This window comes from Polypterus senegalus, chromosome 5 (genome assembly GCF_016835505.1).
Source record: "Polypterus senegalus isolate Bchr_013 chromosome 5, ASM1683550v1, whole genome shotgun sequence".
In the NCBI taxonomy this organism is placed as follows: domain Eukaryota; kingdom Metazoa; phylum Chordata; class Cladistia; order Polypteriformes; family Polypteridae; genus Polypterus; species Polypterus senegalus.
This window is the reverse complement of record NC_053158.1, coordinates 68,538,575-68,555,385: the sequence shown is the minus strand read 5'-3', so window position 1 is coordinate 68,555,385 and position 16,811 is coordinate 68,538,575. Positions and strand designations below refer to the sequence as shown.

General features: G+C 36.8%; 1 protein-coding gene across 1 annotated transcript in view; it reads left to right on the top strand.

Moving 5' to 3' along the window:
* The window catches only part of LOC120530342 (probable aminopeptidase NPEPL1), a 36,304-nt gene extending 24,242 nt beyond the window's left edge, over positions 1–12,062 (top strand). Inside the window, exons 8-12 of the mRNA XM_039754760.1 lie at positions 74–174; positions 1,902–2,025; positions 3,249–3,425; positions 5,127–5,237; positions 10,664–12,062. Of these exons, the coding sequence (XP_039610694.1) occupies positions 74–174; positions 1,902–2,025; positions 3,249–3,425; positions 5,127–5,237; positions 10,664–10,831 (681 nt within the window). The 3' untranslated portion in view covers positions 10,832–12,062. The remainder of the gene's footprint in view (positions 1–73; positions 175–1,901; positions 2,026–3,248; positions 3,426–5,126; positions 5,238–10,663) is intronic.
* The last annotated feature ends 4,749 nt before the right edge of the window (positions 12,063–16,811 follow it).

The following is a 16,811-nucleotide window of genomic DNA, read 5'->3' as shown; positions in this document are numbered from 1 at the left end:
ACCTTAGTTGTTATTTCTTTGTGAAACTTGCCAAAGGTGCAATGTAATAATTAACTTAATTAATTATTAACAGGGTTTTAAAGAAAATCTACACGCGGTATTTTGTCTGGCAGAAAACTCTGTTGGTCCAAAAGCAACCAGACCAGATGATATTCACCGTTTATATTCAGGAAAGTAAGTGATGGTTTAACTCTTTAATGTTAACTTGGTTTGCTTAATTTGTAAAAGTTTAACAGGAAAATGAATACAAACTGGTTTTTATTTTGACTTCAGGTAATTGTTCAACTGGATTATTTTTGATGATGGATTGATAGGTGGCTGGGCAGTTAGTTACAATAGATAAATATATAACTCCTTTCCAAGAAGGATGGGATGTAAAATGCAAATGCAGATGGAAATGCTCTTTTGCCCATATTTAATTGAAGCAGTACAAAGTCAAGATATATAATTGAAACTAATTTTAAACTAATCAACTTATTTAGCTAAATAAACACTCATTCCAAATGTGATATCTACACCAAGTTCCAAAAAAGTTGGTACAGAAGTGTGTTTATCACTGTGTTGCATCACCTTTCCTTGTAATAACATTCATTAGCCATTTGGGAACTGGAAACGCTAATTGTAATGTTAAAAGTGGGATTTTTCCCCCATTTCTGCTTCATATAGGACTTCATCTGTTAGTATATTTTGCACTTCATAATGCACCACCTTTTTATTAGGAGACAGCTCTGGAATTCAGGTAGACCACTTTAGCACCCACACTCTCTAATTGTGAAGCAACACTGTTGTATTATGCACTGGATGTGGCTTGGTGTTGTCTTGCTGAAATATGAAATAAAAACTCTGTCTAAAAAAACAGCATGTTTCTCCAAAATGCATGTATACCCTTCAGAATTAATGGTGCCTTTAAAGATGTGCAAGTTTACCAAGCCATGGTCATTAACACACACCCAATACCATGACAGAAACTGGCTTTTGAACTTGGTTTTGGAAACCAAGCATAATCATTGTCCTCTTTGGTCTAGACAACACACTGTCCATTTTATCCATAAACAAGTTTGAAAGGCGGACTTATCAGAGCACAGCACACATTTGTCTTTTGTGTCTGTCCATTTCAGGTTAACTTTAGCCCAAAGAATTTTTTGGTATTTCTGAACGTAGAATGATGAATAGCTTTCACTTGCTTATTACAGTTTTCTGGATGTTGGGATGCACTGCTTTCTGACAATAGTTTTTTGAAGTATTACTGAACTCATGCTTTTACGTTCATTGCAGAACAGTACTGTTTCTTTATTCAGTACTGTTTGAGGGCTTAAAGGACCTGGACATTCACTTTGCAGCCTTGCCATTTACAGACACCAATATTCCCCAGATTCTCTGAATCTTTTAATGTAATGATAGACCATAGATGGTGAAGTATCTAAGATCTTTGTAATCACATTGCAAAATGTTTCTAAACTATTTGCTTATGAACTTCAGCACATATTGGAAAGTCTTAACCCATCTTTGCTTGTAAATGGCAAAAGTTTTAATGGATGCTCATTTTATACCCAGTTGTGATAGCATCACCTGAATCAAGAGTCAAGTTCAAAAGCCCACCCCGCATTTAAGAGTAATTGGTCACACTGTTTTGTCCTTCTTAACACCATCAACTATAAAACAAAAAAATCTGAACATAATTGATACAGTGGGGGTAAATTTTTTAAGTAACTTTTTTCTTGTATTACATTTAAATATTATGTGTTAGTATTTCGAAGCTACATTAATAACAGTTTAATTGTTAACTTGTAAGCCCTTGTAATAAACCAGCTGGATAGTTTATCTTGTTTTCTTGTAATTTGTCATATCTTTGCAATTCAAAGATCCAAGTACTACTTCTGAAACATTTTGTTACCTCACAGAACCGTTGAGATTAATAACACAGATGCTGAGGGTCGCTTGGTTTTGGCAGATGGAGCTGTTTATGCTGTCAAAGATCTTAAAGCTGACATCATTTTGGACATTGCTACACTTACTGGAGCACAGGTAATTAGCATTAGTAGTTATAGTTCACACCTATCTTAAGCAGTCCAGTAGCATATATTGGTAGGATGTAATATGTAAAGACCTGTTGGTTATATTTTCAGTTGATTAAGTTCTTGAAATAAATGTATATTCTTCAAAATACTTTTAAAAGAAATGGGCTGTTTTTACTAGGCCTTTTAGTAGTAGAAATAATGCACAGTAGAGGTGCCACCTGTCTTTGAGGAGCGATTGTCACTTCTGTTTATGTTCTGTTTTATGTTTTTGTTTGCTTTTTTATTTACTACCGAGTGTACCCACGATGCTTTACTGTTTAATGATACAATTATAGGTTAATGAGAACTAGACACAGAGGCAGCAGATCAGATTTCCAAAGTAGATGACACTAACCTTAACTAGTTTATGAGCCTGCCAACACCATTGGCCCCTTTTTTAATATTAATTGCTGGTGACATGGCTGGGCAGCCATTGCCATGGCTACTCCAGTGACTGTCAGCAAGTTCATTATTATTTTGAAGAAAAAAAAACTTTTCTAGGCTGCAGTGAAATTAATCATCTGGTCATAACAGTTGTGCAGTTGCTCATGCTGAGCTTTTAAAAAGTATAATTCCTGATCTATCCTGCACTTTTTACTTCCTGGGTGTACTCCTATTCAAACTCCCATATTTCATCTAAATATCCAGTAGAGTTTACAGCCTAGATAGTTTAATAACAGTGCATATTTAATGGCATTCCTAACACTATTCCTGGTAAAGTTAAGATAATGCCATAATTTACCTTCCTTTTCACATATGTTACAGCAATTTTGTTGTATGAGCAGTGTCTATCGTACTGTAACAAGTATTAAATACTTAATTTTTAATGTGGACAGCTCAACACTTGAGTTCCCAGAGACAACTGCTTGAAAGTGTGGAGTATCACTAAGCTTATTTTTGTGATTACTACTAGTAAAACCAAATGTTAAAATATGTCTTAAGTTATTTCGTACAACAGTAACTACACCTTTAAACCTTTAGTGCTAATAGACCCTTTAAAATATCTGTGAAAATGAAAATGCTAATGTAAAGTAGTAATCCTCATTCAGTGGATAAAACTTTAAATTTGAAAGTGATGTCTAACACTACAAGTAACCAGGAAAGGGGAATAGTAATACCATGTTAAGTCTTGGGTTTGTATATTAAGTTTCTACAGATTTATTGTGTATGTTTTTCTCTTTCATGTTTAAGGGCATTGTAACTGGAAAATATCATGCAGGTTTGTTAACCAATAATGAGAACTGGGAGAGAGCTTGTGTGAAAGCAGGCAGAAACAGTGGAGATCTTGTACATCCTCTTGTCTACACACCCGAGCTTCACTTTAGTGAGTTTTCTTCTGCTATGGCTGACATGAAGAATTTTGTGAGCGTGAGTAACTAAATATAATAAGGGTCTGCAGAACTTCAACTTGAACTTTCTTCAGAATATTATTATTTATTCAGAATATTTCTGAGAATCCACATTCTTTTAATTTCCACCTTTATTCATTTTTTGGACAAACCTAGTGGGGAAGATTTACACACATGATTGTTATTAAACAAAAACAAATAGTGGATTTTTTTTTTTCTGTTTTTCAGGGACGAGTTGTCACTTGTCACTAATTTTAAGGCCTCAATTTTGTGCAGGTTATTCTCCTGAGAAGCAGAATAGCTGTGCCACCAGATTTTGTTTCAGATCTGCATTTTACAAGAGGCACACACTCCCTAAAATATATCTAAGTCATGTAGTCTTCAGTAATTAAATAATCCTTCCATAGAACACACATCTCCCAAGTATAAGAGGCCAAGGAACAAAATGCTCAAACATTAGAGGAAAATAGCACTTAGCTAGACTTTTAGTTCTGACTTATAATTTAAGTCAATGACAAAATGATTGAGACAGATGACAAGCTAGTGAGAGTGTTTGTTAGCTGTAGTTTTTATCAACTAATATTGTTTAAAAGAACTATTACAGTAAACAAAACATTCTGGCAAGTTTTGGTTGTGTGTCTTGTGCTTATCATTTAGCTCTGTCTGGGTTGATAATTTGTCTCTGGATATTTACATTTGAATTTTTTTTTTTTTTTGTTGCCATATTCTGCATTGTGCATTTCAGTTACTGCAGAATGCTCCTTTGTCTTCATTTTTGCAGTGATTGTCGAACAAAGACTGTGGCCTGCAAAAAAGGTGCCTTTTATATCCAGCGAGACATAAAGAACTCGCAAATAGTACCTAATTATGTTTAATTATGGTCAAATGAGTGTCACCTTTGTACTGTTTGTGATTAATTTGTCGTTTATGTAAACATGAAAGCAGAGAGGTTTAAATTCTTAGGCAAGCACTAACTTTTGAGTTTTTCTTCTTAAGTTAAATATCTACAGAAAGTAGTTGTTACAGCATAGGCATTCACATGGGGGGATAGGGCTTTTTCCGTTGTGGCTCCAAGGCTCTGGAATTCACTGCCGATCCACATTAGACAGGCCTCCTCACTGCCCATTTTTAAGTCTGCTCTTAAGACCTATCTTTTTGGTTTGTCGTTTGAGCAGTTGATTTTACTCTGTGTTAACTCTGTATTTTATCTACTCATTTATTAGTTTGTTTTGTTTAAAATTTATTTTAGCCTATGTTCAGCACTTTGGTCAGCGGCTGTTGTAAGTAAAGTGCTTTATAAATAAAGTTGACTTGACTTGACTTGACATTAAAAATACCTAATGAACAAATGGGTACAAATCTTTTGTCATGCAGAAAAATATGATGACTTTAAAGGGGATTGAATACTTTTGCACATCACTGTAAATGAAGAAAAAAATAGTTTGATGTAAATTAGCTGTATTCTGTTTGACTCTGATTTGTATTACGCAAATGATGATTTTATTGTTACTTATATTTTTAAGAGTCTCTTTTTATGTTTTGTCCAGGTATTAGTAGCATAATTTGGACCAAAAAACTCATCTTTCACTCAGCTGGCATGTAATCATGAAATGGCTGTCTGATGCATTACTACAGAACTCTCTATATTCTGCAGAGGAGACAAGAATTGATTGGTATTAAGATAAACACAAAGTAAGTTTTTTCTGTTTTCTTTCTTTAGGATAGAAATAATGCCCAGAGTTCCTGTGCTGGTTTGTTCATTGGAGCTCACATTGGGTTTGACTGGACAGGAGTCTGGATTCATGTGGACATGGCATTTCCTGCACATGTTGTAAGTCAGTTGTGCTCAAGCTCGTGTTTTGTATGTGTCTGAGCCATTTTGTTTGTATTCAGGTGTTTTATGTGCTATCTTTACTATTATTCAAGTGAGGATGCTGGCCACCAATTTATACAGCTTGAGTTTTTTTTTCATTCAACAGATTTAAGTAACAACTCCTACGCACTGTATTATGCATTAACCGTTTGAACATCAATAGAATAATTATGAACAAAAACAAACAATTATTTAATTTCAAAATTAAATAGAAATGACAGATTACACAAAACTACAGAGGCTGAATTATATGGGTATTTAGATTAGGCTTGAAGTTTAATGCTAATGGAATCTCTCTTGGTTTCCCAACACCTAAGTCATATACTTAAAGGTCAATTTGTATTTTACAGTTCAGGCAATTCCCTCAAGGATTAATACGGTATAATCAAAATGTTAAATAATGAAGTCCCCAGAGTGTTCGATTGAGGGAATTACAAAGAAATGACCAGTTATGATCATTTTTCATTGTGTTTTTCCCCTTTTTTCTGTATCTATGAAAGCCAAACTTTCTAGGCAAAACAGCCAAACCAATTTCCATCAAAGCCAGTCACTGAACTTGAAGTAGAGTGTTCCACGTGGACACTGAGAATAAAGACTTTTGCTTTAAGTTGGCTTTTTCAGCCCAGAGAGTCTGTTGTGCTCATTAGTATTGAGCTTATTCATCCTAATATACAGTATATAATTGTGGTGATCATTCATATATCATTAGTGTTAAAGGGCTAAACTCTGCAAAATGTTTTTATAGTGAATATGCTGTGTTCGTTGGTTACCTTGATTTTAACCTCGACATTCGCTTTGTTTTTATGGATTATTTATTTAATGGATGCAGCACTGCACTATTTGCACTCTGGGACAAAAAATAACGTATTCAGACTGGCCACGTCACCACAATGACTTTGAGAAAATGAAAATTGAACACAGATCAGTTACAAATGGCAAATACTAAAACTGTCTGATTGTCTGTCTATTATAAAAGAAAATCTTGAGACATGACTATTGCCAAGAGATTTTTTCAAGTTCTACCCCCCTCTCAACCATTTTCATTGTCATTTATGGTCCTCTCACCTCTAATTTGTGTGGATGCTTTTGTCAGACACAGTTCCTGTGATCTCAGCTCCTATACATTTTTTACGTTTTCCTCACTTTAAGTTCCCAATAAAAGAAGACTTATTATGTCCAAATCTTATTGAAGAATTTTATCCCGAATAGTTATCAACAGAAGAAATGAGTACACGGGCTATCCTAGCACAGAGAAATGATGATGTCAAATGAATTGACGCGTAAATTGTCGATCGGCTACACGGCAAATTGGTTAAATGTGTATCAATAGACTATGCTGAAACAGTTGGTGGTGATGTTGCGGAAGATAAAAACATCAACTTAAAATATTCTGTAGAATATCTACAACGGTTAACACCATCCAGTCTTCCACCACCCAAATTACTGTTAAAAGAAGGATGTATCGTAATGTTATTGTATAAATTATGTGTGAGTGATGGGCTATGCAATAGGACAAGATTAGTTGTATTCAAAATTGGTCAAACAATTCTGACATGTAAAATTTTAACAGGTGACAAGAAAGGTAATGTAGTACATCTTCCGAAGATAACATTAGACAGAAAATGAGATCTTAAAATGCCATTCATATTAAATTGTTTACAGTTTCCTGTTGGAATAGCTTCTGCTATGACAATTAACAAATCACAGGGACAAACATTTGAAAAAGTCGGTTTATTTATTAGAGAGAAAGAAACGATATTCACTCACAGGCAGTCATACGTTGTGTTGTCACGATGTAAGTCCAAACACAGAATCAAAATTAATGCGATATTGACGAAAAGTTAATTACAAATATTGTTTTTACTGAAGTTTTTCAGTAAAAGTGTAAGTTTAAAAAGTATTTCTGTGTTAATTTCAAAGCCAAACTGAATGAAAACGTATAATGCAACAAATTCCTCTAATGCAACATGAAACAATTTTTTTTTACTATGGTTAATTACTCACTGTAATGTAAAATAGTTAGGTCTATTATGCATATATAACAATTTCCATGAACATAACAATCTGTTTAAATTGTACATCTGCTTCCCCCATATGTGAGCGACAAATGCCGCCTGGGGTTGGTGAGTGAAGCAAGCAGAGGGCAGAGCCCCTAGTATTTATTATGATTCATTTTTGTAAGCACTTTCAATTTGTAGCCTTTTATATAGTTACCATTTATAGGCTACAGTTTGCAGTGAAATGTTTGTTTACATAATGAATCACATTTTTCTATAAAAAATATCCAATACTTCTGCATATTCTAAAGGTATCATTTGTAGTGAAACAATGCATTGTTTAAACTGAAAATCAAAAAGTTTGCAAGTAAATGTGTTTTAAAATGTTTGTTTAAATGAAGTGATTCTACTGCTACAGTACCTTAATGTACAATTTGTACAATACAATCACCTTACCAGATAATTCTGTAATAACTGTTATCACATATATATTTTTTATTATCTGAATATGATAAACAGCCTACAACAGATCCCTATAGAAACCCACCCTGAATGGTACACACTCTCTTATAACCAGGTCATTTCTACAGTGTTTGTTTTGGGACATTCTACTTTCTCCAACAAAATGCCATCTTTCCTCTTGCAAAATTCTGTCCTCCCTCCAACCAGGTTCCCAAGCTGTTTCGTTGTGTGGTGGTGCAGCAACGCACTGTACCAGTGCATGCTCCCCAAACTGACCTCCTAACTCTGGCAGAAAGCAATCTGTCCTATTAGAAAATGTACTTGCTTCCTCTGGCAAACCTCTATCCTCACTTGTGCCACTTTCAAAACATCATCAATCTTCTTACCTCAGACAAGAAATACTGTCTGTATCCTCTGTCCAAAAAAACGTCATCCTCCTTCCTGTCTGATCGCTTCTAAAGTCTTTTTTTTCCTCCTACCTCAGACACAAAAATTATAAAAATGCAAGCTGGGTAAATTGGAAAGGGGTATGGTATCTGTCAGTCATGGATTTTTGCCAGAGGAAGTGGTGGTTTGTTGGAAGAGTTTAAATATATGATTTGTGCTTTCACTTTATGTGTTCTAGTAATAAATATTAGTTTGCCTTAAAAAGCTAAATGCATGACACAAATTCAGTGTTTTGATTTTTATTTAAAATGAAGTCTGCTTTTTTCTTGTCCTGCTAACTGTGTTTTGGAGATTGTGTGTCTGTTAACACAGTACATGTTGTTTTAATGGGGAAATGTGCCTTGTCCTTCGAATCATTGAAACACTTTCATTTAGATGTTATCACATGGAGCTGCTCATGTCATCACCAGTGTAGAAAAGTCAAATAGTCACTTTGTTTCATTCTTGTGTCAATGTTTATTTGATAACACTATGGATTAGCACTGCTAGTCCTCTGACAGCCCACAGAGTTATATGCATTAACTGTGGATGAGTGTGAGGCCCCCATGACCATGAACGGTATACGCTGGTTAGAAAATTGACAGGTGCTTGGACTTTTGGAAATCTGTAGAATTACCCATTACAATCTGAGAATGAATACATAGCCTGTTTATTTATTGAGACTGTCTCAGACACTGTATTAAAACGTGATTAATCTTTTTATCTCCTCTTACAAATGTGTGACACTACTAGTTAAACAATTACACCTCATCTGATCAGTAACAATAGTTTTATTCTCAAAGCACGTATAAATCTGTTTAAGAATGGGATTTAAGTGGCAAGATCGAATTCTAGCCTGGATCACAGACAGACGCAAATGACCCCAGTACTAAAGCACACATGATTTTTACTTAGTGTCCCCAACAGCCCAAACATACACTTTTTTCTTTACTCTTATCTTTGTCACTCTGTCATTCTCTTTTCTTTGTTTTATCTCTCAGTCCATCTTTGTCCTCCTCCTCCCGATTCTGCCTCCTGGAATACTGCTTGCTAGCCCCTTACATAGGTCACTCAGAAGTGCTCGAGGTGCTCGTTGACCTACTTCTGGCAGCACTTCTGGGTGTGGTGGAAGAGCTGCTCTCCAGGGCTCAGCGCTGCCTTTCTTGGCTGCAGCACTCCCTGGTGGCACCCATGGATCCTAACAGTGCAGCACCAAACTCCCACTCCTGTGAAGCCCTGCGGGAGTCCAAGGCACCGTTGCAACCCAGGGGGGCTGCCATCTAACGTTCTCGGGAGGTAACGTTCTGGCCACATTCGCTCCCCCGGACCTTTCAGTGTGGAGGCATTCCGGCCGGCAAGGTCCCCAGCCGTCCTCCACTATATACTGTTACGGCCAAAACCCGAAATCGACCAAAGTGGGGATTTCAGGAAATGGCCAATGTCGCTGTAAAGTGACCAGCCAATGTCTTTTCCTTGATTTCGGGATTTCACTAACCAGTTTGCGAAATAGCATGGGGCGATCGGTCAAAGTCGGAAGAAAAAAGGTATGAGCAGCAATTTGTTGCACACTTACTAGTGCAATTGCATTGGGTGTAGCCTTGGCGGCTCTCATTCAGAAAGCGGAAGCCACTTCGTTGTTTCACAATAATTAAGATTAAGTATATAAGTAGGTTTCACATTTCTGTTATCTTAGCCCTAAAATAGTGACTTAACATCAGTGACCTATTTTATTGACCTTAAGGTTAGTGTTTGGGCGAGGGTCAGGCCGTTTCAAGTGGTGTCTGCTTTCTGAACAAGACCCGCCTACTTATTCCAGTGTGAGCAGTTTGTTGTGCAGAATGGAAAACTCACTTCTGAATCTGCATGTGAACGTTTTAAGCATCTTTGCACTTTGAGCAGACAGTGGATCGAATTTTGGCCAGGGAGTTCTTGCCACTTCGCGAAATGGCCAGCCAAAGTAGCATATACACTGGTCGTTTCTAGTAATTCAGACTTTGGCCACACCTCTCGGCCAAAATGCGAAATGGCCAACCAATTCGGGACCTGGCTAAACTTTGGGTTTTGGCCATAACATTATATACAGCTGCCTTTAATCAGTGTTCAAGTGGTTGTCCTGTTTTCATTTTTCAGTACAATTATTCAATAATTTGGTTCCAGTGTACCACCACGAAGTCTCAAGCTTTTACTGATAGCAAGTCATACACGTTCTTAATGGACATTGGTTATAAAACTGGTAAATACTCAATAGAACAAAGTCAATGATACACACTATTCATTTTATAAGGTATTCTGTATGAAACTTTATTGTTAATTTCTGGTGGAGACCGGGAGAAAGATGATATTTTGTATTAAGTGATACATGCAAACAGTAGATGAAGATTCGCTTAATTAATTCTGTTTGTAAACATTTCTTTTACTGAAGATAATCAGGGAAGAAGTGAATATTTGCCATTTGTACTTGTCAGTTTTTACAAGTCACTTTAACAATCTTCTCTCTAGGGAGAGCGTGCAACAGGTTATGGTGTGGCCCTGCTGCTGGCACTGTTTGGTCGTGCAACTGATGATCACATGCTTCATCTGGTTTCGCCACTGGGAAGCAACAGAGAGCAGAAACTGAATGATGATGAACTAAAAGAAAAAGCACCAAAAAGGAGGAGACTGGTATAAGCATTGGGCTTGGGTGGCACATAGGACTATCAAAGTCTAGACTTGGTCCAGTGTGGAGCCTAACATGTTTATGCAGTTAAAGCAAATGCATTTGACATATGACTTCTAACCACTGACCGTTTTTGTGCTCATTGTTTTCATATCTGTGCCTTTGTCGTTCCATGCTTGCTTACTTTGTTTTTTGTAGTTTTTTATTTTTTTTTTTTCTTTTTCTGAAAGCTTTTATACCAACTGCTGTTAAGTACTTTTTTTCCTGTTGTATAACTGTAGACATTGAATTTAAATGTAATTTCCAAAAATGCGGATGCCTTCAATGTTTATGTATTGTATGCTTTAGTCCAGCTTTCTTGGAACTTGGCCTGTCTAGTATTGCATATACTCTACTTTCAAAATGAAGGCTGCAGGTTTTATTAAAGAAATTATTCATTATTATAAGATAATATACCACATGTCCTCAACTAGTTGGCCTCTTAATTAATTTATTTATACCTAATTCAGGTACTTAACCTGTAAGTACTCCCTTTATAGAAATGTATCGGCTGTTATGTTGTTCAGTACCTATGAAGTGCCTTGGCATTTTCAGTGCAGAAAGGTGGTGTACAAAGTTAGTGGTTATTTTGTAACACTGATAGCTTTAGATTATAAATGTGGCCATTTTGTTAAGGGTGGGAAATAGAAACATACTGTAAAGCATACTAGAATTTACTAGTTTTATTTTTTTAGTACCATTTTCTTCCAGTGTGCCTTCACTTTGACATGGTTTACAAACTGTGAATCTTGATTGCTGTAAACATGGGACTTGGTGAGACCAATCTGAGGAATATCAATAGACAGATGAGGTAAGGACAAATGGTTATTGTTTGGCATATTGGATATAAAAAAAAGTAACGCACCCTGGAATGGAAAACCAGCCCACCAGTTTACAAAAGAAGTCCTGTAGGGTCAGATTTTTTTTTCCCCTTGTTTTCTAATCTGAAAACTTCTTTATTTTGCAAACTGCTGTAATGATTTTAGTTAAATGCACTTAGCAGATGTAAATTAATATAACACTGTGTTACAGAATATTTCAAAATTTTGCAGATATCCTTTTTGTTACTACGTCAGATTTTTAGTATCATTTGTAAATATTTTTGAGTTGCTTATACCAGTAAATGAATCATTTTTACATGAAATGAAATCTATATAAAGAAATGTAATGTTGTGCGTAATAAATCTGATAATTGCATCTAAAGCCTTGCGGGGGGAGTTTTTTTTTTCTTTAATAGGTTTATCTATATTAAGGATGCAAACAAACATTGTTCGATTATCTTTCATAGAGTTTAAACTGAAATAATACGGCAGATTCTAAAATTAATTTAATTGGGAAATTTAATTGCTTTGCTCCATTGCAACAGCTGATACAGACTTACTTTGAAACATATTATTCATTTAAATAAACACACAAGAACATTGCAATAGGAAAATTTCACACCAGGGTTCTCTTTTATTAAACTTGTATTCAAGGTTGAAAATATGCATGGACCAAAAAGTGGACATGAGTAACGTACTGTTATTCTTTCATAGTGGAATGGGGTGAGAGCTTGGCGTGCCACGAAGCAGCTGCACAGGATCAATGAATGGGGTTGGGGTATGCTGGGAAGAGTAGGGAGTACCCCTTGAAACACTGAGTGCTGCCAAACAATGAAACACAGTTGACAAGCTTTAAACTCAGTAAAACAACACAATAACACCTGCTTTCACAAGGGCTGTGCAGCACTGTTAAAATTACATGGGACTTGTCTGTTAATGAACAAAAGCAGCTCCATTCTCACCAAGTGCCCTTATTGCAATATGAGATCAATAAATTGTTCCAACTATATTGGCAAAACTGGACACTGCTTCAAATTGCCTTTTTTGTTGGCAAATACATGTTATGTTTTAGATATGTATTGTAGCAACCGCAAGATAAACGCACGCGATTCCTACACTTCACAACCCAAAGGGAAGTGGACGATAAAAGAAGGTTAAAGCAGCATTACCATATTCGGTCCTCGGCCCCTCTTGTCTCCTATGCACGTACTTATATAACTGGGAGAAAAAAAAATCTCACGCAAAGGAAAGTGGGAATGAAAATATATTACATTTACTATTTACATTTACGTGCCCGGTGCCTGAGTGCTCATTAGTGAATCCCTTTCCCAGACGCCCTCCCCAGCACCCAAATCCGAATCCCCGGTTCGATGTAGACAATAAACAAAAGAAAATAATAATAATAAAAAAAATGTTCTCCGAAAACGGCAAAAAAGAAAAATGTACTTAATCCACGTATAAGGAAAATAAATCCTGCAGTTCAGTTCCTTCCGTAGGGCAGGAGGAAAACACAACAGTCCTCCGGTGGAAACGGCTTCTCCTCGGACTATCACGAGAAATGCAAATTCCGAAACTGACTCACCAGATGGGAGCACCCGGAGAACACCAACCTGGCCTCTTCTCGGGGATTCGTCACCGGATTATTTCTTCGGGGTGGCCACCCACAAATAGCAGACGTCCCTGGGTGAAGAAAGATCCAGAATGATCCTTTAAGCGTGGATAGTCTCTCCTTGCCTTTAGCCTTTTCCTTCCTTCTTGATTCTTTTTTTCCTCCTGCCTTGATCCGCCATTCCCCTTAAATAGAAAATATTTCCCACCAAAACATCCTTGCCCCTCTCGGTTGTTATGGCAACCTCACTCCGGCAACAGGCAGCTGGAATACTTACCGGGTGGGGTCCTCCCAGACTGGAACATCACCAAAGGTGCCTGAAGGGCTATTTACAAGCACCCTTCCAGCCAACATAATAAAGTGACAAACAGTCCAGGAGGCCAACCCGACTGTCAAGTTATGTAGCTTTGCTACAGTATAGCCCACACTATTTGAAAAGTGGATGTAGTGACTTGACAGCCATTAAATGAATACTAGCACAAGCAGGCATGATGGAGAGAAGGCTGGCTGAGATTTTCTTGACTTTGTCAGCCAATTCCCAGAGAAGTGACAACAAGTAGCTTATATAAACTAATATAAAAAAAACAGAAATCAGTGCAAATATGCAGTATTGACCCACTTAAAAGGAAGTAAAATAGCGTCTATATATCGTATAACTCACTAATGAGGTTTAATGTGTTTGTCATATCAACACAAATTTGAACTGCTTGATAATATGAATTCACTGGTTTACAAAAATATTTTTGTTTGCTTCTGGGAACTTCAGAGCAGCTCTTTATTAAGTTTTTTACACTGATCTCATATATGAAATAGGAACTAAGCTAGCACGTCAGGTTTTTGAGATACACATCATTGACGTTTTGACACTTTTGAATATCAATGTAATAATAATACATTTACTTGTAGGCACCTTTCTAAACACTCAAGGACACTGAACAATAGATAAAACACAAATTATAAACAAAAGTAAAATACAGAAGTTAAAATCAGACAGAGCAATGGTAATCAAAGAGAAAAAGCAGTCTTAAACAAATGAGTTTTAAGTTTAGATTTGAAACGTGAAAATGATTCAATATTTCTAAGCTCAGGTAGTGAGTTCCAGAGCTGGGGAGCAGAGCAACTGAATGCTGTGCTCCCCATAGTGGTAAGACGGACGAAGGGGACAGTCAAGTGGATGGAGGAAGAGGATCTAAGGGTACGGGAGGGAATGGCAACATGGAGGAGGTCAGACAGATAAGGAGGGGCAAGGTTGTGGATAGCCTTAAAAGTTAACAGAAGAATTTTGAATTGAATGCGGAACTTAACTGGAATCCAATGAAGCTGCTGCAAAACGGGAGTGATATGGTGAGGGAGGGAGTTCTAGTAATGATGCGGGCAGCTGAATTCTGGACCAGTTGAAGCTTATAAAGAGATCTGCGGGAAAGACCAAAGAAAAGGGAACTGCAATAATCCAGATGAGAAGTGACAAGGCTATGAACAAGGATAGCAGTGGTGTGGGGAGTGATTAATGTTACGCAAGTGGAGATATGCAGACCGGGAGATGTTATTGATGTGGGACTGAAAGGATAAAGTACTGTCAAGGATGACACCCAGACTCTTAACCTGTGGGGAAGGGGAGACAGAGGAATTATCAATAACAAAGGAAAAGTGATCAGTTTTGAAAAATTTCGATTTTGTACCAATGAGAAGAACCTCAGTTTTTTCACTATTTAATTTAATATATCAACGTGAGATCTGGATTTTGGACTATGTCCCACCAAAATTGTTTATTCTGAAAACAAACCAGAAGACAATACCAGAGACACGTTAAAGCATATTTATGTGAATTTACCTCAATATTAAAGGGAGGTCAGCGTGCCCAAAAATGTTGGAGGCACTCGCTTTTGCGCTTGTACTGCCCATCTGTCTGACTTTGCAAGAACCAACAGTAGTCACCCATCATGCGTGGATTTTTTCCCCGATTTTTGTTTTCCATCGCCTTTTATATCTTGATTAAAATCTTTCCCCATGCTCATCTCTGACATCGCTTAGATTTGGTGGAAAAAAGTCGAGATGAGAATATAAAAAAATGCGTCTCCAGTTCATTCTGGCTCCCGTAAGCTAATATACTTTCAGCATATTCTCCACAAGCTCAGCCTCTACTGTCCAGTCACCCTAGTTGCCCAAGACCTGGAACATCATAACTAAAAAATGGAACGTGCTGGAAGAATATGATTTTCAGATTGGGAGTCAGCAAGTGAAATTTGTTAAAGTACAGGTGAAAGAATCCCAGTAGCAAAATGCTTGTTGACCAGTGTTATTATATGTGAGTCGTCATTTAGCTGGTTTGGTTCCAGTTCCTTATGTGTCAAAGGTGTCTCGAAGATGTCTAATTATGTATAAACAAGTATTCTAAAATCTGAAATACTACTGGTCCCAGGCATTTTGCATTAAGGATACTCGGCCTTTTCAGCACAGCACACCAGAAATGCAGTGCTACAAAAAAACAAGCATTTTGGACCACAGCACCCTACCAGATATGCAACACTATCCTATCAAGCAAGACTTGTAATTAACAGAAGATGTTTACAATGAAAGACTGTTTTCATATTTTGTTCTTCTTTCGTCTTGAGCTATTTCATGTAGTGGCACTGTCACCACGTAATCACATTATCTGAAAGACAAAAGAGGAGAAAACCAGTTCATCACAGCCAAAAAGCTTGCACTAATAACTACATTTTGAACTTCACAAAAAAATTGGAAGTTATATCGCAATAATGTACCACTACAGATATGAACACTCCCAATCTGTGTATATTTTTTGGTAAATATTTTTTTTTGTAAGTTGAAAAAAAAAGAACAATCAAGAACCTATTTTTAAACATACAATAAGGGAGAAAGGAGTGCCCCTGCACAGTGGCGGGCAATGCACTAGGTGCATCAAGAGGAAAGGATGGAGGGAGGACTCATCGGGAAACACTTTGGCGTAGAAGGAAGGCGAGCACTAACTCATTTCATATGAGGCGTTAGAAAGCACCACGTTTGTGGAGCCATAAAGTTAATTTACTTGGTTTGGCTTCTGATGAATAATAGAGTGGGTACAATTAATTTGGGATTCATCTCTCTTTAAAAGATTGTCGTTGGCCCTATATGATATTCACATGGGGGTTAGATATTGAACAGCAGTCTCTTAAGCTCATTCAAATGATCCTGTGTTTGTAAGCCTTGTAAGTACTGAAAGCAGTGAAAGAAATTCCTTATGACACCTTTAATAGCCATTCATACAAAAGTAGGGTTATGTACCAAATTTACAATAACTTTGATTAAGTCATCCAGTTCTGAACAGATTTATTCTAAGAATTATGTGCATTCTAACACAGACGTATTAAATCACCAATGCATATTTCTGATGGGCAAAAATAGAAGTTGAGGGTTTAAGGTAGAAAATCTACGACTGGAGAAAAGAGATGAAGGATTCTAAAGCGAGATTTATTGAGTGCTTAAAAGAAAAAGAATTCCTTTGCAGATGGGTTAAGAAGTAGA